Source organism: Papaver somniferum, chromosome 8 (assembly GCF_003573695.1).
Source record: "Papaver somniferum cultivar HN1 chromosome 8, ASM357369v1, whole genome shotgun sequence".
Lineage (NCBI taxonomy): Eukaryota > Viridiplantae > Streptophyta > Magnoliopsida > Ranunculales > Papaveraceae > Papaver > Papaver somniferum.
In genome coordinates this window covers 94,029,026-94,051,082 of record NC_039365.1, presented here as the reverse complement: position 1 = coordinate 94,051,082, position 22,057 = coordinate 94,029,026, and the positions used below count along the sequence as shown (strand labels likewise).

Genomic DNA, 22,057 nt, shown 5'->3' with positions numbered 1-22,057 from the left:
TCGACTATCTTTGTAACCATTCAATACATAGTGAAACACCAGTCCCGTGGATGTAGGCCTTAGTGCCGAACCACGTAAATCTGTCTTATTTACATTTCAGCACCTTACATTCAGCGTTAAACTTCATATGCTTTACATTTATACTTGATTCTTGGTTTATTCCTTTATACGAACATTATTTACGATAATATTCGACTAGACAATGACAAGCCAATCGATATTATCATCCCCTTTACGCATACGACGTACCATTCTAGAATTGGGATGTATGCGAATATTGTTTGTTAACACGTGAATGGCTTCGTGATTTATGTGTTCACAACAATTGTACAGAATCCTAATCATGACATTCTCTGTGAAAAAGTCGGAATTTAGTGAGCTAGTGAGAGCATGCTTGGGGTATAAAGAAAGCAATGTATATACATATAGTATTTTCTTGGTCCACTTGATGTCATATGCAGTCTAAAATGGTTGATTAATTATATGATTAAGTCCCTTAAACCTCTAATCAACTTATTTTTCAAAATACTACATGTATCCTCCTAGCTGCTGAGGCATCATTGTTACAGATACATGTTCTAGTCTAGAAGGTAGAAAAATGGAAATAATTTCTTCAAGATATCTGGCTATAACCAATCCATGCACGTAGGTTTTTCAAAATCAATCCGGGGGTGGTAAATGCATACCCATGCAGTCTCTAAATGGAGATGGATGAGTTGGTACCCGCTGCACCCATGTGTGCTTATTTTCGAAAAAAAAAAAGAAGAGAAAACAAGTGATGCCGGATTCAGTGCCGAACCCAGAAATGGAATCTTCTAACTAAACCATATTAAAAGCAGTTCAACTGAACCCATTTACATCCTATCTCTTCTTGCACACGTGAACCAATAGCTATGACTTCGTCAAACATACACATGCAACTATGTTTGTTGGGTGTAAATATACCAACTTCACCTCTCTCTGCGTTGTATAATGCGGCAAATATGTATGATGTTTTATGTTTTCTTTAGGGCGCTGATTAAATACCCCTCGAAGGAACTTGAACTACTGCGTAATCAAGTGAATTGCTATCGCCTCCATTTTGGAATCGTTGAGGGTGGTTGCGAGTTCGGCCCTCACTTTCTTTATAGATTTTATAATCTTGTATATTTTCCAATTTTATCATAAATATATTCTTTTTATTTCTTAGGCTTCTCTTAGATATAGTCTTTGCATTATTAATCATAGCCTACATTATTTATACGGAAATGCTATTCTGCACTCTATTCACAGCACTACTCACCACTCAAATTCAAATGTCCCAATAATATTGGCCAAAACTGTTCAGCCATTACCCACCTACTGCTCACCAAAAGGGTTTTTAACTTCCAAAATCAAGGGTCTATACGTGGGTGAGTGGTAACTAGTGCTATGATAAGAAGCACAAAAGAAAAACTTAAATGATTAACTATAGTTCAAATCATAATCCAAACTATTAACTGAATTTGTAGGAAATTCATAGCTAGTTAGGCAAATTCGATCAAAAAAAATATAGAGAGCATGAGAAAATACAAGAAGCAGAAAAGAAAAACTCAGCACACATGATAATTTATACAAACTTGCTAGCTTGTAAGCACCATGTTTTTTTAACTTCGTTAGGATCAGTTTCAGTACGATGAAATGTCGTGTTTTTTTAACTTCCCTAGTCACAATATGAGTTGTTTTCACTGTGAATCTTCTACATTAGTGATTGATTTTTTTTCGTGATTGCTTAAAGGCGGGCACCAATTTTGCTAGAGTTGACACCAATCCGTATAAATAATCTTGAACTTTGAATTTTTGGATTGGTACCGGTCATAACAAAACTCGTACCCGTCTTTGGCAATAGTGACTTTCTCGAAAACAGTAACAACAACAATATTTTGATAAAGAGTAATTTAGCAAAATATATTATATTTATTGTTAATATCTGATTTTTCAAAATAAAAGTAAAGAGGAATATGAAAATATTTTCTAAATCTATACCTATGTGTCTTTTTTACGGGGACAACTTGCAAAACATTTATTTCATAGTATGTTATTCAAGCTTATTTAGGATAATTTTTGGTAACACATGGGTTGCTTGGAAATTTTCTAATTTTTCCTCGTATGGTATGGTAATCAAAGATGCTTTCTTTCTTTAGTCGGGAAGCGTAGAAACGATCGTGACCGTCTATCATATCATCCCAAAGTTCATTTACAGCCCTCGGATTCAAAAATCCATTCCCTATTTATATATACTCTCTCTTTCTCTCCGAAATGTGTCGAACTTTGGTGAGAAGAGCTTGGTGAACTGAAATTTAAAGTGTAGGGAAAGATTTTATTACAGACAGTTACAACAACTACTCTAAAATCATCTTTATATTCAAAATATGGAATCATGGCGTATTATAGTAAACCACCATTCTTATTTCTGTAGTACGACACCTAAAAATAATCCTTAACCTCTCTATCTCTCTCCCTTAAACATCACCAGCACCTCCTTCCCATTCAATTTCTGATTCTTTCTCTTTCTCTTACTGTCAGCTATTCGTACGCCGTATAACCATAAATCTCACCGCTCCTAATGCTAATGTGCACTGCTCGTGATACTGAAACTAGTTTTAATTCCTCTGATCATCATATTTATCTCCTTCCTCCATTTCTAGTTGACCTCTGCAAAAAAACCAAAACCCTAAAAATCATAAGATGCCTCGTAGAATCACCCTGTCTCCATCACCGCCATTAAATATAGCTTCTGAAGGGTTACTTCAACAAGGATCTCACAAAACCGAAGCTGCTTCTTCTTCTTCGTCGCATGATTCTGATTCGAGTTCGATTTCGAGTCTTTTGATAATAGCGATTATCCTAACAGTAGTCTTCTTCGTATCTGCATCATTACATATGTTGCTTCGTTATATTAATCGACATTGTAGATCAAATTCGGAAGAATTTGAAGGAAAAGAAGATGAACATGAAGTTACAAGAAGAATCGAACATATTAATAATCAAATTCATAGCAGAATATCAAGCAGGAGAATATTACCTGCCGCAGAAGAAGAAGAGATTAATCAAAGTAATCAGAAACTGATTGATTCACTTCCTTTGTTTTCATTTGATTCCATTAAAGGGTTAAAATCAACGACAAAAGATTCATCGTCGATTTTTTATTGTGCTGTTTGTTTATCAAAATTTGAAAGGAAAGATAAACTTCGATTATTACCCAACTGTTGTCATGCGTTTCATTCCGAGTGTATTGATACGTGGCTTTTATCTAACCGCACATGTCCATTATGTAGAGCTACTGTACACATTGAGGAATCGCAGAAAATGTTACCATCATCATCTATTTCGTCAAGAAGATTATCTTCTTCTTCTAATGCTGGTGGTGGTAATGGCGATAGTTTCAGAATAGAAATTGGTAGCGTAAGTCGTCGATCAAGAAATTTATCATCTGAGAATATTGGTGCTGTACAAAATGGGCGATCAAGATCTTATTCGATGGGATCATTTGAGTATTTAGTCGAGGATGAATCAGAAGTTATTCTAATATCATCAGATCAAAGTAATTTTGGCGGGAAAAAGGAGGAAGAAACTGACACAGCAGCGGCTAATGTAGTGGTGATGGAACGAACAGCGGGATCTGAACAATTAGCGGCCGAAGTTGGTAGTGGTGGAAGAGGTTGGTTATTGGATTATGTTGATAAGATTGCTTCTTCAACTTCATCGTCTTTTTTTTCTCGTTCCTTTCGACTATCCGGGAGATTCTCCACCGGGAGCAGTCGTCGGTTTGATGGAGGAGTAACCGGAAATGAGAGGCGGATTGAAGATAGTATTACCCCCGTGAATGGTGATGGGAGCTGGGATTTGGAGGGAAATCATCGATATGGTGAAGAAATTAGCAGTTTCTTTCGGTGGCTCTCAGGGGTATAATTGGTACTTCGTAAAGATAGGCTTCTTCCACCCTTTCGGGCATACAGATCGGGCATACAGATTACTCTGTGCCCTACTTCAGAAACCAGCCAACGAGAACTCTCTTCGTAATATGTGGATCATAATATGGACAAAAATGTACAATTACAGAAAAGAGTTACATTGCCAGGTACGCTGTTTATATTTGCCAGGCTTGGTTTCTTCTCGAGTTTTACTTACTCCTAGGTTATATTGGTAGTATCATTCTCGCGAAAGCACGTGTCAATTTGAAATACAGATTTTACTACAATGTCCTCTTTTATGGATTATTATTACTATTACCTTTCTGATAATGGCTGTTTTTAGCCAAGCAGTGATAAGGTAGTGTAGTATTATTATTTTGCCTTTTTTCGTTGAATCTTACTAATTTACCCCTGCATTAGGCATAGCATTAGGATCAAATTATTGGCCTAAGCAAATCAATGGCTGGAAACTAGAAAAATCTGGGAGGAGATAATGAGCATTAAATATGGAGAGAAGGAGAGGAGTAAATGAATGAATAACAAGAGCCGGGAATAGTGGGGACTGTAGGTTGCTATCTTTCGCTGTGTTTCAGTGTTGTTGTGTCTTGAGAGGGAGAGTGATACATGGAACGATGAATGGGGTGTTTTGATTTGGTGGGGGCACGCATGAGAGACTCATGACTACAATAGTATTTAAAGTTTTAATTTTCACCATATTTATGATGATCATGAATCACCGACCCTTTATTTATGATTCTGGTCATTGAATTTAATTCCAATACAGAAAAACTTCATATCACAACCTTTTTTTGATGATAGGTCTTTTTTAGCGTACAAGCAAGGAAATGTGGGGTAACTGAAATTGATGATGATGAGTACCACTCCTGCTTGTTACAAGATATTTTTCTTTCCAGATATAGATAGGTTGTTACTGTATATTTTGTGTATATTTTTGTATATTTCTTCTTGACCAAGTTAGGGTTATTTCCTGTTTTTGTATCTTCAGTTCTTCTATATAAGAACAGTTTTATGTAATTGTATATGTACACTTAGTTCAATCAATCTATTTGATTCAGTTTAATCTATGCCATGACAGTTTTTGTCATGGTATCAGAGCTGATCAAGATCTAAACCAAATCGTGTTTCCGCTGCAACAAACAAACGACAACCAGTAATCAATATCAGAATCATAAAACTCAAACCCTAGTGTCATATCTTTTTCATCATAACCCAACATGTCACGTGAAGATTATCAACCCATTACTGTGAAGTTTGATGGAACAAACTACAATCATTGGTCTTTCTTAATGAGAAGTTTTCTTAAGGGAAAAACCATGTGGAAATATATTGACGGCAAAGCTAAGAAGCCTGCAAACAGAGTCGTTATCACTGACAAAGGAAAAGATGCAGGAGAAGAAACTGCAGAGAGCTGGGAGATCAATAATCACAAAATATTAACCTGGATAAGCAACACAGTTGCAACACCTATAAGCATGCAACTTACAAGCTTTGAGACTGCCAAAGATGCATGGGAGTTTCTCTCAAAAAGGTATACACAGATAAACTTTGCTCAACGTTATAAACTAGAACAGGATATTCGATCTATGAAACAACAGATGGAACAATCTGTCTCAGATTTTCACTCTGAGATGTCAATAATGTGGAACCAGTTAGCACTAATGGAACCAAACTGGACAGCTGATATGGAGTTATGGAAAAATTACAGAGAAGAGTCTCGATTAGTTCAGCTCTTAATGGCATTAAGAGATGACTTTGAGACTGTGAGAGCCTCAATCCTCCATCGATCACCTCTTCCGTCTGTCGAAGCTGCATTGTTAGAACTCATCACTGAAGAAACTCGGAAAAGAATCAAACCAGATATACCAGCAGTGTTTGCAGTCAATTCACGTGCAAACTTTAACACTCATCTCAACTCTCAGAAAACTCATCGTGATTTCTCACAACTTCAGTGCTACAACTGTAAGAAACCAGGCCACCTAGCCAAGAACTGTACCGCGCCATCAGTGCATAGTGGATCACAAAGCTCAAACACACAAACAATCCAGCAAGGATCAAACTTTCCAATCCAGTGCAACTACTGCAAGGAACCAGGGCATACAGTAGGAAACTGTACATCCCCTACTTCCAGAAATATGAGAGAACGAAGAAAGATTAATGGAACTGGATACACATCTGCACCACTCAGTTATGCAGCACCTGCACAATCCAGTTACACAGCACCTGCACCATCTAGTTACGCAGCTGCATCCACACCAAACAATCTGGATGACATACAAGAAATGCTCAAGCAAGCACTCTCAATGGGTAACAACAATGCTACAGCAGCATCTGCATTATCTTCTTCCACAGGTAGCTTCTCAACTGGATGGTTCCTTGACTCAGGTGCCTCTAACCATATGACATTCAATTCTAGCATATTTGAGCACAAGAGTCCTATTATTACACCAACAATTCAAACTGCAGATGGATCTGAATTAAATGCTAGTCACATTGGTCAGATTAAAATCTCTGATAAAATACATGTATCTGATGTGTTACTTGTCCCAAAGATAAGAATGAACCTTATATCAATTGGACAATTATGCAATCAAGGACTTAACATATATTTCTTCTCTTCTGGTTGTGTAATACAGGATCCCAAGACAGAGAAGCTTGTTGGGATAGGCCGTAGAGTAGGAAGATTGTACCTCCTTGAAACACTAATCCCTCCTCAACTGTCAAAGAGTGAGCTTACTGCCACTACAACTGCCAATTCCCTCTCTTCAACTGCATCTCCATCTGTGTCTCCTTTTATGTTATGGCATTCTAAGTTAGGCCATGTTTCTTTCTCTCGTCTCACTTATATGATCAATAATGGATTATTGGGGACAACTCAGGTTGATAAATAACCTTATTGCATCTCATGTAAGCTCGGAAAACAATCTTCTCTACCTTTCAATAACAGTATTACTCATTCTGTTGAACCTTTTGATCTCATTCACTCATATGTCTGGGGAAAATCTCATGTTACCTCTAAGGGAGGAGCACTATATTACGTTATCTTCATTGATGATTTTTCTCGTTTCACATGGATATATCTTTTCAGTTCTAGATAAGATTTCCTAAAATTATACACAACCTTCTCTAGAATGATCAAAACTCAATTCGGAAAAACCATCAAGACCTTCAGAGCTGACCAAGGGGGAGAGTTTATCTCAACTCCTTTCAGAGAATTTGTTGCAACAGAAGGTACCCTTCTTCAGTTATCATGCACTGAAACTCCACAGCAAAACGACATAGCTGAGAGAAAACACCGCCATATCGTAGAAACAGCTAGAACACAACTTCTGTCAGCATCAGTTCCATCTAACTTCTGGGGTGAGTCGGTATTGACTGCAGTTTATACAATCAATCGTATTCCATCCATAATTACAACATGAATGTCTCCATATGAACGTTTATACAACAAGAAACCAGACTATTCTGAGCTTCGTGTGTTTGGATCAACGTGTTTTGTCCTCCTTCCTGAGAGAGAAAGAACCAAACTAAGCAAGAAGAATGTTATATGTGTGTTCCTAGATTATGGCATAGAACAGAAAGGTTACCGTTGTTATGATCCAGAGAGTAAAAGGCTACGTGTTTCTAGACATGTCACCTTCTGGGAAAGTATACCCTTTTGGTCTCTTCCAATTAGTAAATCTTCCAGCTTCGAGCAGTTCTCTTACTTCGATCCCTTTGAGGATGTGTCCTCAACTATCTCTCAATCACCCAATCCTCAGTCCACTATCATTCCCAATCCTCAGTCCACTCCTCAGTCCACTATCATTCCCAATCCCACCACAGATATCATGGTTCTTGAAAATCTAGAGGCTACACCAGATCATTTTATGGCTCATCCTGACACTGCTTCTCAAGAAGGGGATCCTGCTAATGATACTCTACCAACACGCAATCGTCGACCACCAGTAAGGTTTGCAGACTATCACTGCTCTCTATCTTCCATATTATCTGTGCATGCACCAACATCTTACAGGGAAGCATCTATAGTTCCAGTTTGGCAAAACTCTATGGACGAAGAATTAGTTGCACACAAGGAAGCACACACTTGGGATATGGTTGTGCTTCCCCCAGGAAAGTCTGTTACTGGAAGCAAATGGGTATATAATGTCAAAACTGATTCAGAAGGAAAGATTATTCGGTACAAGTCTCGTTTAGTTGCACAGAGATACACTCAGGAGTATGGTATTGACTATGAAGAAACTTTTGCGCCTGTTGCTCGTATGACTACAGTTCGTACTTTGCTTGCAGTTGCAGTTGCACGTAAATGGAATTTACATCAGATGGATGTGAAAAACGCCTTTCTTCATGGATATCTTCAAGAGGAGGTATATATGCGACCTCCACCTGGAATGACCCATCCTTCTAACCAAGTGTGTAAGCTTCGTAAGCCACTGTATGGACTCAAACAAGCGCCTCGTGCTTGGTTTGAGAAATTTTCCAATGTTGTTTTACAATTTGGATTCACTCAAAGTGCATATGATTCAGCCATGTTTACTCGTTCCACTGCACAAGGTATGGTCATTCTTCTCCTATACGTAGATGATATGGTTATTACAGGTGATGACATAAAAGGTATTACTGCTCTTAAGACTCATCTTAGCTCCTGTTTTGAAATGAAGGATCTGGGTCCTTTATGTTACTTTCTTGGCTTAGAGGTTAATCGCTCATCTGATGAATGCTTTATTTCTCAAGTGAAATATGCCTCAGATATTCTTAAGCGCGCTGGGTTAACGGATAATAAAACTGCTGCTACACCTCTTGAATTGAATAGTAAGCTTAGTCCTTTTGATGGGAAACTCCTTCCTAATCCTACTTTGTATAGACAGCTTGTGGGAAGTCTTAATTACTTAACCATTACACGACCAGACATCAGTCATGCAGTGCATATTGTTAGCCAGTTCATGGCAGCTCCACGATCAACTCATTATGCAGCTGTTCTAAGGATCCTACGCTATATCAAGGGTACATTGTATCAAGGTGTTAAATTCTCATCCACTTCTGACCTCTGTCTTCGTGCATATTCAGATTCAGATTGGGCAGGAGACATCACAGATAGACGTTCAACTACAGGGTATTGTTTATTTCTGGGTAATTCTTTGATATCCTGGCGCAGTAAGAAACAAAATGTAGTTTCACGCTCTAACGCTGAGGCAGAGTATAGAGCTCTTGCACATTCAACTTCAGAAATAGTTTGGCTGCGCTGGCTTTTAGGGGATATGGGAGTTCATCTGACAGCACCCACTCCACTATATTGTGACAATAAGGCTGCTATTCACATTGCTCATAATGATGTCTTTCATGAACGTACTAAACACATTGAGATTGACTGCCACTTTGTTCGTCATCAGTACAAGAAACGGATTATAACCTTATCCTTTGTTTCTTCTGAGTTGCAACCTGCTGACCTTTTCACTAAGGCATTGTCTTCTGTGCATCTCAAGCTTTTGCTCTCCAAACTCAACATGTGCTCTATCCCATGTTGAGTTTGCGGGGGGGGGGGGGGGGGGGGGGGTGTTACAAGATATCTTTCTTTCCAGATATAGATAGGTTGTTACTGTATATCTTGTGTATATTCTTGTATATTTCTTCTTGACCAAGTTAGGGTTATTTCCTGTTTTTGTATCTTCAGTTCTTCTATATAAGAACAGTCTTATGTAATTGTATATGTACACTTAATTCAATCAATCTATTTGATTCAGTTTAATCTATGCCATGACAGTTTCTGTCACTGCTCATGCCTATAAACCCCCTGCTCATACATTATACTACATACGGATTAGCTAGCAAGCAACCCTCCCCTGCACTCAAGTCTCAACGGCCAAAGATCGACTTGTGGGCAAAGAGCAACCACTATTTCTAGAGAAAGTAAATGACAGAACATGAACTAAAAAAACAGCCCTTGCCATTTTGAAGTCAAAAGGAATCCCATCCTAAAACCCCTCGTATCATGGGAGAACATAATAAACGTAGTCAAAAGCTAATATGAAGGAAGTGTTGGGGATTTGGCTCGACCCAAGCCCATGAGATTAGTCCCACATGGGATATGCAGAGTTCTAGGCGGAGACTAATAAGGTATGGAATCTCTCTACATAGTACCGAGGCCTTTTAGATTAAAATCCCAGAACTATTTTCACGTCCGTGGGATCCATCATGAAGTGGATTTGGTTGGGTTAGATGGAAAGAATCTTTTACAAGATAATTTGGGCTTAAGTGTATCAGCATAATTTTTCTGAAGCTTCTTGGAATGTCTAGCCGTATGCTTCCAGCTTTGTCTTGCTTTCTGTTTTTTCCCCTAAAAAGAATGTAAGAAACTTCTTGTGTGTCTCCACTCTCCACACTGAGACCCCGATCTCATTGACCCATTTTTGCAGTCAATCAAAGACTAACCTCATTTTACATTATACTTGTACATAGTAAACTAAAACCCGTAAAAAGGGGTTTATATAAACATATTTTTCGTACCTGCACGGAACCATGAAGTTATACACCACTCGAAAAAGAAGGTTTTTCTTCTTTCTTTTCTTGTTTTTAGCTTTAAATACAGGCTTTCTTGTATCATTTTCTAAGGGGTAGAGATAGAGCAGAAGACGCCATACTAATGGAGACAAATAAGAAGATTGAATTTTCAAGGACAATGTGAATGTTGAAGTCGCGATAGATTAGTAGCCGTGGGACCATCAGAAATGGCCAGTAGTAGCAAAGAGGAGAGACTTAAATGGTCACTTCCAAAGTTAGTATTGACCTTCCAATAACCCCTTCAGGTTGTAGTTATCTTTCCTTTCATGAGATGCTTAATTAGCTTAGATTCACGCCTATTTGTTTTCCCTTGCTTTTATCTATAATGGGTTTGTGAAGGTTGTTGTATTGTATGACCGAGGTTACCTTACGGATAGGCTATTGCTAGAGAAAGGCTCGGTTAAAATGTCAACACTTGTATAGAAATCAAGATTATTGCTGCCCTAACTAGTTAATTATTTGATTGTACGACTCTAGAACATGATTGACCCTTCTTACGATCCTTTCTGTATAACGGGGTTAACCTGTTCCTCAACATAGTCAGCTATTGCAAGTTGGTATACCAAACCTATTTAAATTCCTCTAAACACGTCTCAGCCTCATTACTTGCAAGTTGCAAATGTGATTAATTAATATAACTAATACACAGACGACAGATCTAAAATGTTGACTGCGACCAGAAGACTAAATTCTCTACAACAATGAACAACCTCCTATTTTCTTTCTTCCGAATGCATGGAGCAGTAGACAACTCACTTTTTCTCTTCCCATCTTCATTAAGTTCCCGTAGGTACTGTCCGACTAGCTACTAATACAAACTGAGCAAAAGAACTTGCTGAACAGCAGAAAATACACTTCTCTTTACAACACTAAACAGATATATTTACAGTGAGGAGGGGAGGGATAGAAAATATAATCTCTCGCACCTTCCTACTGATGACTCATTAGATTATACAAAATTCTGAAAACCTTTTCCAATTCTTTGTACTATATCACGAGAATGTCTCATTATCATGGCCCCAAAAACTCTCAGGATCTTGACTGAATAGAGAAGGATCTTGAATCTCTAGATTTGCTATGTGTCTATCAATGAAACGAGCTTGTATTGACTTTATCAAAAGAAGAATTGTCGGTAAAATCCACCATCTATCATCTTCTCTGTAAGCAAAAGAACAAGGAAGAAGATTGATATAAAAAAATAAAATCTGGTTCTTGATTACTGCATTTAAGAGTCAATATTATTGACTTATTGGAATAACGGTAACATTTCGGTTTGTTTCAAGAACTGTTGCAAGCAACAACTCTATCTCAAGAAATTGACATCTCATAATATTCTTTTCTTCTGAACAAGTAGTCAGCAGTTAACCTAGAAGAATGATTATCTGTCCAACTATACCAGAAGGCTCTTTCTATACTTATGTTACAGTGTCTATGGGGAATGGATGGAGATGCCTTCATGGTTTTTCTAAGGATAATCCTGTAACCCATAATGATTATTTTCACAAGAAACAGATTCTCCTTGAACTTCAAAACTTAATAGAAGTGTATAGTTGTAAGCAGATGGGTCAAAAGACTAGAAAATCTCAAAACCAACTTTTCCCCTGAATTACATTTGTAGGACGATTATGCCAGTAACTAAATTTTAGTACTACCCAATAGAATCAGTTATAGTTGTGAGAGACTCATCTTTGCCTATAAACATTTCCTTCAAAAGCCATACTAAAAATAAACATGAATCGTACCTTCTACCGTTCCACGCGTTACTCTTCTTGGTTAACGGAAGAAGACCATAATGCAAGACACCACAAATGAAAGCCACAACCTGCACAGTATCCCACGGTGGCCTTAGGAAACAATCAACAAGCGAATGTAATAATAAGATTTGATAACTGTAATGTCTATTATTCAATATAGAACAGGTAAAAAAAAAACAGTAATGTACTTCAATTGCATCAATTGATATACAATCCAATTAAATGCAGAAAAAACTTACGATATTTGAAAGAGAGGAAGCATTCCATAATGCATAGACACGAGCAAGTGAGGCTCTTTTAGGTCCTTGACTGAATAGAGCATTCAAACCCGCAGGGAAAGGAGAAAGTAAAGATAGTGGAAGAATTAGCAAGAATGCAAGAAAGGCTCCAAGAGACATCCAGTAAAAGTGAATCAATGTAAGGAGAGTTATAGCAAGATCTCCCAAAAGCATGATAGAGATTAAGAGTTGCAGTCCATCCTGAAAAATATAGATGTCGGTAACTTAAAAATGAAAAATAAAATAAAGTAAGTAAATTAAGAAATAATCAGTATAAAAGTGTCATATAACATATGGTCGGTTGCTGATTACCTGGAGACCGATTGGTCTGGTGTTGTGAAGAAAAAGAGAAAATGGGAACAAGAAATCTCTTTTGTAGTCTAAGGATTTTATTGTTGAAGCATCTATAACCCCTCCATTTGACCCCCCCGTTATTCTTTGGCGAGACAACACATGGCCAGTGTATGGAAGACTTTGCTGCAACTGCTTAATGCTTTTAAGTGCAGATTTTGCAATTATTCTGCAATTTTTCCAAATAGTGAACAGGTCCATAATTCATAACTTGGTAAATACACAGATGATTAAAGTAGGAGACTGGAACCAACTGAATTAATTTAATGGAATACAACTTCCAAGAAAACTCATGCTGTAGGAGGTTTCTGATTAAAGATCACGTTTGGTATACAAAAAAGGTACCTGGGTTGAGCACTGGTACTTCCACCTAGGGAATTAGAACGGTGCAAGTTGTGGACAGAGTAATCACCGACTGCTATCAGGACACCCAATTGGTAATAACCGGAAGCTGTTGCTTGGAACCAACCCAGCTGCATTCTAACTCCATGATGCTCTAGTTTCGGGTTTGCATGAGTATTAATCCAATCAAAAACAGGAACTAAAGAAGAACGAATGGAACTTTGCCTCACCGTCCTTAATTGAGCGTTCAAACCAGCAACAAAACGGTCCCAGATAGTTGCGGGAACATGCTGAAATGTAATGGTGTTTCAGTTAATCTCAGATAGATATAATAAAACATTATAGATGAATTACACCTACCTCGCTCAGAAGGTTGGTTAACAACGTGTCACTGTGAAGATTGTACGGTGACATATAGCTTCCATCCCCACCAAAGATGATACAGATGGGAAATCTCTGTTGTACAGAGGGCACGTCTAATCTTTTTTCATCGCCACCAAGGAAGAAATCAATGTAAGCAACCATTAAGTCCGGCGTAGCTCCAACCTGGTACGCATGCAAAAGAAGAAAATTAAATTAGACTTTCTATCGCAAATGATAAAAAACATAAACCCGATTATGGATCAAATGATAAAACTTTCATAAGACATTTCTCTACAAGTTTAGAAAAACTTTCTTTTGTCATCATAATTAGGCGTACGGCTATACGCCTATACCATGATACTAGGTTCGAATACCACCAGAACTTCTGAATGACAACCTAGAGACCAAAAGTGGCTATAAAGAATAAATAGTCAAACCTTCATCCCTTTGTAAAGAGCACGAGATCTGCATGACTGGAGACATGAATGGTCATACTCTGATTTGACATATTCCTGAAGGCGATGAATCTTATTTCGCCGACGCCACTGTTTCCAAGACCACGCACAAGGATAAGCAAGCACTGAAAGTATGCTGTGCACTGAACCTTCCCACCACTCATAAGCAGCGACAGAGTTTATTTCATCAATGAATCTGTTGAAGGCGTCTTCATACCTGCATATTGAGCAAAGTCATCAGATCTAAATTGAGGAAAATAAACATTAACACTACAACAAAAATAAATTCTCAATTACGAACTCCAATCATATACATGACAAACTAAAGACAATTTAAATAAAAAGGTTTTTCTTACACAATCTCAATAATGGCTTCAGGGGGAGAGTATGGTAGATGCCATGGTTCTCTAAATGTATTTGGACCCATAAAGTGCATCCTATGCACGTGGCTATGAGTTTCTTCTGCTCTGCTGGTCCCACGTACCTAAGTTTAACGAAAAATAAAGCGTCAAGAAAATGAAGAGATTATAAGTGAAGCCCCAACGAAGTTAAATTTCAAATTCCAAACAGTATAAATGTGTAGTGCTCAAATTTAGGAAAGTTACCTCTGCCAATGACAGTAAGAGAGGAAAATGATGACGGTTGTGATGCTCACTGGAATCAACTGCACGATAAGCATAACCTGATCCGACCAATTTAATTCTTATAGTACTTAACAGAATAGCGAATATCACTATAATGAATGATAGAAGAATTGCAAAAGGCCACGGCCCTCCAAATGTATATATAAGCTCCTCAAGAGGGGTGTAACAATTCGGCATCCTGTATTTCTCGGACATACATTTATATGGACAGAAAGGTTTAGCCACTCCTCCTGCAGTAGATATAAGCACACTCTTAGAGCAGATGAAGATTTTAAACACAAAAGCACTAAAAAAATCTAAGCTGATGTAAGAAAGTAAGTATATTAGAATTACCTCGTATATAAATAAAATCAGCACGTTGAGGAAGCAGTTCTAAAGGGCAAGGAGAACAGAGACCTTCATCAGAACCATCAACATCTTTGTACGTACCAACAGGACATTCCTGATACCAATTTCAGACAGTTAAAGAAGAGAAAAATAGATATGATAGTCATAGTAATTAGTTTATTCTCTTAACATTCTCATGTGACATGGCATGGAAAATGAAAATGAGTGCGCTAGCTTTTCATCTAGTGGTAATACTTTATTAGTTTAGTACCCTAAAAACCGTAAGTGTATGCATTTGTGATCAGTTATCTAGATGCAGATTTGTATGGCTACCCGAAAGCATATGGCTGATCGAGTATCGACAAATTGTTATTTGCAATTTGATACACAGTTTGACATATCGAGGGTACAGTTGAAATCCCCATAGCTAAAAAAAACAAAAGACAGAATCAGAGGCATACATTGCAGAATGTACCATAAAGCCCTTTGGGACACTTCTTTCCTGTTATAGTGCCATATTGTCCATGGCGACCACGGTTTTTCCCAGTGCCACCGCTGTAACAGATAAAATATGATGACATATAGATCAGGAACGTTCCAATCAGATGTATCCATAAGTTCTCACGGGTAGAACGATGGTACAAGAAAACAAGATTAATTTAATCTGATGCTGTTCTCATTCACTTTTTAATAAGAACGGCAGACTTTGGATATGCAACTATGAACAGAATCATTCCCAATGAAATAAATTCTAGGACACAGTTACAACGAAAATACATAAGCTGTCGATAAAGATCTTCTGAGTTGTGCGCATTCCGAGATATTATTTCAAGAACATCCAGTTTCCAAATCTTTTTCAGTCCCACTAACAGCAAGCCTTTGGCGGGTCAACAGATGCATGATGCAGAAATTACTTAATTTTCAAGATTAGACGCAGTTGGTAACTATTTATCACGACCTTGCAAATAATGAAAAAATAACAAATAATACTTTTCTTGAGAAAACAAAAGCATACCTATTGTTGATTGTACCATTTAAAGTTGCAAGTGGGACATATTCATCACCTTGAGCTATCCTAGACCAGTGAAAATGAACTCTCCCACCACCACCACCACCTCCACCAGCAGGACCGCCGTTGCCACCAGCAACAGATAGGGACGAATTATCTCCTAGCGTCAGCTCTTGAAGGAAAAGAAGAATTGTCCCACCAGAACCGCCACCAAGTCCATCACTCAAAGTGATATTACTGGTTTTTTTTGCTTCACTATAGCTTTGACCATCAGCTTTTAAAGATCCAGAAATATCTAGCCTCGCGAGTGGCCATTGAGGAGAACCCATCACTGCGAGAAAGAACAAGAAGGGTAACCTAATCACATGCTATATCCACATACACGAGGAAGCACGTAGAAAAAAATCATAGTTTAGCTAACCACAGTAGAGACAATAATTTAAGCTCAAATTACATGCAGCTTCTAAACAACTATAGCTTATTTGGAGTGATTTCTCATTATGGGATTAGACTTCAGGAATTGAAAGTTAGGAATGAAAAGAGCCAACCTTCAGTTGGTGATGGAGGTCTCTAAAAAACCAAGTATATACAAAAAACAGATCCTCCAAGTTCAGTTCTTAATCCTATACTGTACTTTTGTCATAGTGAGACTAGATTTACATGTTTCTTAAAAATGACTTACCTATCATTCCACCTCCGACAATGTTTCCAGATGACCCGATAAGGCTACCACTTCCACTTCCTAGCTCACATGGAAGTTCAGCATTACCATATGCCTTACCACCTCTTACCATACCTTGTGAAAAACCTGATCCCCCTTCTCCCCCATGACCAGCACCGCCTCCAGCTCCATTTGAATAATTTCCTTTACCAATTCCTTCTTCGCAGCCTACAGAAGAGTTTTGAATCAGAAAAAGAGCTTAAAGTCAGGCACAAAGAGAGAATTGAGGAGCTTGAAAAAAAAATGATGCAGAGAAGCACCATGTTTCTAGTATCAAACTGATTCCTTTGCTTCCACGAAAAATGCAACTACAAAGATTGAATCAAGTACCATTTTCTGAGGCGCTTATCATGCCACCTGGGTCGATGATAACAGTCTTTGTCCTGATATGCAGAATACTTCCCTTCATGATGCCACTGACGGTAAGGTCCTCAACTCGACATATCTGTGAAGATTAAAAGATGTTAAATTAAAGACCAACGCAGACAAAGTTTGAGATGAAGGCAATTGACCAACCTCCAGTTACAGCGATGAAATTGTCCAAATGTAATCATCAGTTTTACTTTGTAAACAAACTAATAAGAATATAAAACAAGCAAGGTACGTACTTAGAGAGAAATATTTGGTTAATGAACTGTGTATCAGAGAAAGCGTCTCTTACTTGAAGCGAAAAAGATAACGTATCGTTAAGATGGCAATCTTCAGGGGGATTTATCAAATCCAAAGGGCAAGTCTGACTCTCACAATGTGCTTTAGTTGCCCTAATATGTTTTAGTAGGTATTAGACGTGAAGATTGTATTTGAATCATTACTAAGTTAATGAAATCCTGTAACAGAAAGATGAGTAAATACTCACAGATTCCGACTATCTTTACCATCCAGTGGTGCCTGAATTAAGGAACCTGGGCCAACCTGTCCAAGATGAAAGGGCGGCATCAAACACTTCCAGTTCCACTAGATTTTCTTTAGAAAACAATTCAAGCGAAGAAATGCAACTAGCATAAGCACATAACTAATGGGAGTCAAGTTCTAAATTCTTAATCAGCATTAGCACTTTTACCAACGAATTGCTAACATTTTTCCAAAAAAACGTTTCTAACATGAAACATATGCATCAATCTTCAGTACAATAACCAGAAACACATACTGCTAAAGCTTCTTACAGTTATATTATAAAATAGAGACAAGAAAAGTCGCTGGCCTTTAATTGCATCACCGCGACCAGTTAACCGCAGAAGTCCTTGACCGTAAACAGCCAAGTTTCCATTCGTAATAATGACGGAGTTTTCCTGTCAGAACAGAGACGTAAATACCTTAGCTTTAAAAGAAAAGACAACAATGTGTACAGGTGTTTATGTTAAACATAAGGATTGGCAATCAGCAACAAGAATATATGTGTGAGGTTCAGATGAACATACCCTGAGAACCACTAGATTTCTGACTTCAAGAACAGATGTTGCAACACTCTGATACCCTCCGCCATCAATTTGAACTTTAGAATTCCACATCAGTAACATTTTGACAGCAATTCTGAATGCACCATACACCTTCAATCATGCGACAACTTTTCAGGATATTTACAGCGAAGAAAGGCCCTTCTACAGATAGTCTATAAAACATAAGACTGTACACATGTCATTACAAGATCTCCACTTCCCAAGTCAAACGTGCTCAAGTCCCCTACATTACATACCTCAATGATGGAGTCACTCATCAGAAGTTCTTCTGCAACAAGTTCAAATTCAGAGACTGGAAAGTCGGACAACCCAAAGCTGATACTGGCCCCATACAGTATACTGATTTGGCCTCTTACCTGTACAACCAAAAAGATAATGCCAAAGCGATTACTACGATATACTACGATAAGGCAGCAGGAGCATCACACCCTACGAAGAAGTGATAACAAACAAAATTTCCAACGGTTTCTGTTCCTTGTACAGAAGTAGGATGAGAGAGAGAGAGAGAGAGAGAGAGAGAGAGAGAGAGAGAGAGATGTTCAAATAAGTAAGTGAAGCCCACTTTTTTGTGAGTGTTTTTTTCAGATATAAAAAAGACCACATTTAGTCACCTGCATTCTGCTCCAAAGAAGAGGAACTAAAACTTTTGCATTGTTCTCCACAAAAACGTTGGACCAAAGTGATCTTGTAGGAAAATCCAGCAAAGGAGTTTCTGTTCGTGTAGTAACATTGTCGTTACTAACTCGCAGACTCTGAAGAGTTGCATCAAATATTGTACCTGCTGCACCAGCATTCCCAGGACAGCCAATACTCTCTCCACCTAAAACACCACAAGTTAACTCATAAAGCTTTATCCAGGAAACCAAAAGATAAAAACTATTTATCAAGATTGTTACTTAGGTGTATCCCATATAATGAGAAAGAATGTATATCAATTTAACTAGTCAAATAACACATTTGTGCCAAAAAGTTGCTTTGACTAGTAAAACAAATGGCATATAAGTATCAATTGTCGCTTCCACCAATAATTCATCAGTGTACGCAGCAAGTACAAACCATGGACGGTGACCTTTATGCCTCCTTGTATACTGTAGCATTCCAATGATATTCTTCCGCCCCCACCTCCTCCCCATCCCTTGCCACCTGCTGCACTTATGGCACCAGTTCCTTTCCTAGAAATAAGAATAACTACCATAAGGCTAGCACAAGAGAGTAAGTACGATACAAGCAATTACAATGGAAATCATACTCCCTCCGCCTTTCAAAGAGTGATACTTTCACTAGTTGTACAATCCTTAAGAAATAGAAAGAGAACGAACAAGTATGATGAAAGCTTCAGAGAAATACTCATTGTTGTAAGTATCTCTTTTCGAGGGACAAAAACAAAAGGTGAAAGTATCGCTATTTAAAGGATGGAGGAGTGCGTTTATATTAATCTGGGTTGGTAACAATAATTCTAATATTTAAAAAAGTAGAGAAAATTGTATATTTTGTCCTTCAGGAGGTAAGAGCATCGAGCTACAACAAAAAGGTTAGCACAGTTACATCTTTAAAGCGTGAATTTTGATACTTCCGCCTGACCCCCCTCCACCTTTAGGACCTCCTACGCCTCCTTCTGCAGTGACAGATCCATTCAGATACAGTACATCCTTTGCAAAGAGTTTGATCCTTCCTCCTCCATTTCCTCCTAACATTTTCACAGCTGATGCACTACCTCCCTTACTACCGTAACTCCAAGGATCATTGAGAGTAGACCACGCATAAACATCCCCACCCCAAAGATTTGTCGTATTACTTTCCTTACAGGATGCACCTCGGCCTCCGTGCCCTCCACCAGCTCCAGTAGTGCCATACGGAGTGCCACTAGTCTGAGTAGGTGGTGGTCCACCCAAAGCAGATGTGTTAATGAATGTATCACTATGCAGAGTCAAATTGGCAGCAGAAAGAGTTACAGACCCAGCAACTAGACTTGCATACTGACCCACTTCAATGCTTCCTGATAAATTGAAACTAATTGAACATCCTTCAATGGCACAAACAATTGATACGTGTGGGCGTATCTCTAGAGTGCCCGTTCCAAATATATAGATATCATGATCCAAATGCAAGTTTAAATTAATCACGCAAGTTGTGTTGAATGATCCAACACCTTTCAGATCCTTCTCACAAGAAACTGAATCATTCGGTGATGATAAAGAAGCTGATGTTTTAATATAATTGGGAATGCCTCTTCTGTATTCATTGCTTGAAACTGATTCAAAATACTCATCTGTAAAAGTTCCTAATTTAATTCCTTCACTCCTACACTGTCCCAGACTAACAAATTGCATGGATATAAGAAGATGCCCCCATAAAATGCACCAGCAGAGATGAGATTTATTCACCACTGGATGCATTACTGATTGCAAGAATAGCAAACATTAAAAGTTATCCAGACTACTTAACATTATACCCTTGACTTATTTAGACTGTGAGACCACTCCTCTAGCATCAAGTAACATACGAAAAAACATCACTATGGCGCAGAGTCTTATATGCTTTTGAAAAATTCCAATCACTGTCGAACGAGATAACTCCCATTTAAACTGATTTTCCTCTTGCCAGTTGGAGCCTCACTGGGAAAATATAACCATATATAATGTGGTGGTAATGTCAATTCGCAGTCTGCCAATTGTACAAGTAAAGAAAAGGGTCAAATACAAATGATGAACTATACCACAGGAACATAACTAACTCAACCAATAAACAGCGTTCCAAGACTATGCTATTTCTATCAACGGTAGGCACTGAAACCATCTTGACATAAGTAAATAAGAACTTCTGTTAATCGTTCCAACGACTTCTTTCGCAACCTAATAATGACGCAAATTCAATTATTTGACTTACCAGTTTTACATTCATTTACTATGGTATTTAAAAAGAATCAAGGATTTACCTACTCTAAAGCACAGTGATCACGATTAATCGATAACATCCAGAAAAAAAAAATTAAGTAAGTCCACACTAATCATCACCAAGGTTTCCTCACTCACATCTAACATCATAATTACTAAGGATTTCTTCAAGATTATGGCTGATCAAAAGATCTAAACATCCAATTTCTCCATTTAATAACCACTACATTTATAATTAAACCAAAAAAAAAGAATGGAAATATCCAGAAAATTCATTTCAAAACTTAAAATCACTCGACAATGAACGAAATCAACAAATATCATCATCAGATCATACCAAATTATATAACCTCCTAATTAAATTGATCAAAAAAATATCAAAATTAAATAAACATTATATACAGAGAGCAAAAGTTAGAGTGATAGTGAGAGAAGAGTATACAATACCTTTATCTTCTCAACTTTTCGGTGAAGGATCAAAGAAGGAACCCTAGATTTTAGTAACACTGATACTAAATCTAATACTACTACTAATTATGGTCTCTCAATCGCTGTATTTTCTTCTCTGGTTCAATTTAGCTGTGTGTGATTTTTTGTCCAGCTAGGATCAACTACTAGGAGTCAAAGAAACGTTTTTGATTATCTGGATTCCACTTTAAAAGGCTGTAATGGGGAAAACCAAACACATATGCCCATCAATTGTGACGTTATTTAAATATTTGCCATTTTGTTTCGTTTTCTTTTTTTCAACTAACAAAATACAACTGTACTGTGCAATATTAACAAGTTCTAATCCATTACTTTCGATGTTACCTATCTACTCCGGGTACGTTATTGGTTCGCATAATTCCAACTACCAACCTGTGTACCTTCCATGTAGCTTCCATGCTTGTAATGTAGCAGGCATAATAACCCATACATGAAAGATTTCAAGCACGTACTCTAATTACATGC

At 37.8% G+C, this 22,057-nt stretch overlaps 2 protein-coding genes across 2 annotated transcripts; one reads left to right on the top strand and one right to left on the bottom strand.

Annotated features, from left to right (window-relative positions):
• The first annotated feature begins 2,299 nt into the window (after window positions 1-2,299).
• Window positions 2,300-4,967, top strand: LOC113302110 (E3 ubiquitin-protein ligase ATL4-like). The gene is made up of 2 exons (XM_026550958.1): window positions 2,300-4,099; window positions 4,752-4,967. Exon 1 carries the CDS (start codon window positions 2,707-2,709, stop codon window positions 3,928-3,930), a length of 1,224 nt encoding a protein of 407 aa, XP_026406743.1. The 5' UTR covers window positions 2,300-2,706; the 3' UTR covers window positions 3,931-4,099; window positions 4,752-4,967.
• A 6,143-nt stretch (window positions 4,968-11,110) lies between these two features.
• LOC113302109 lies at window positions 11,111-21,738 on the bottom strand. Its single transcript, XM_026550957.1, has 23 exons — window positions 21,551-21,738; window positions 19,755-20,873; window positions 19,266-19,381; window positions 18,821-19,029; window positions 18,446-18,565; window positions 18,171-18,299; window positions 17,916-18,041; window positions 17,609-17,664; window positions 17,414-17,513; window positions 17,083-17,197; window positions 16,714-16,920; window positions 16,038-16,362; window positions 15,484-15,577; window positions 15,029-15,137; window positions 14,657-14,925; window positions 14,408-14,535; window positions 14,034-14,268; window positions 13,594-13,779; window positions 13,237-13,523; window positions 12,853-13,060; window positions 12,502-12,741; window positions 12,251-12,330; window positions 11,111-11,666 (listed from the first exon to the last, which is right to left on the bottom strand). The coding sequence occupies exons 2-23, from the start codon at window positions 20,603-20,605 to the stop codon at window positions 11,501-11,503; spliced, it is 4,356 nt and encodes a 1,451-aa protein (XP_026406742.1). The 5' UTR covers window positions 20,606-20,873; window positions 21,551-21,738; the 3' UTR covers window positions 11,111-11,500.
• Window positions 21,739-22,057: the final 319 nt, after the last annotated feature.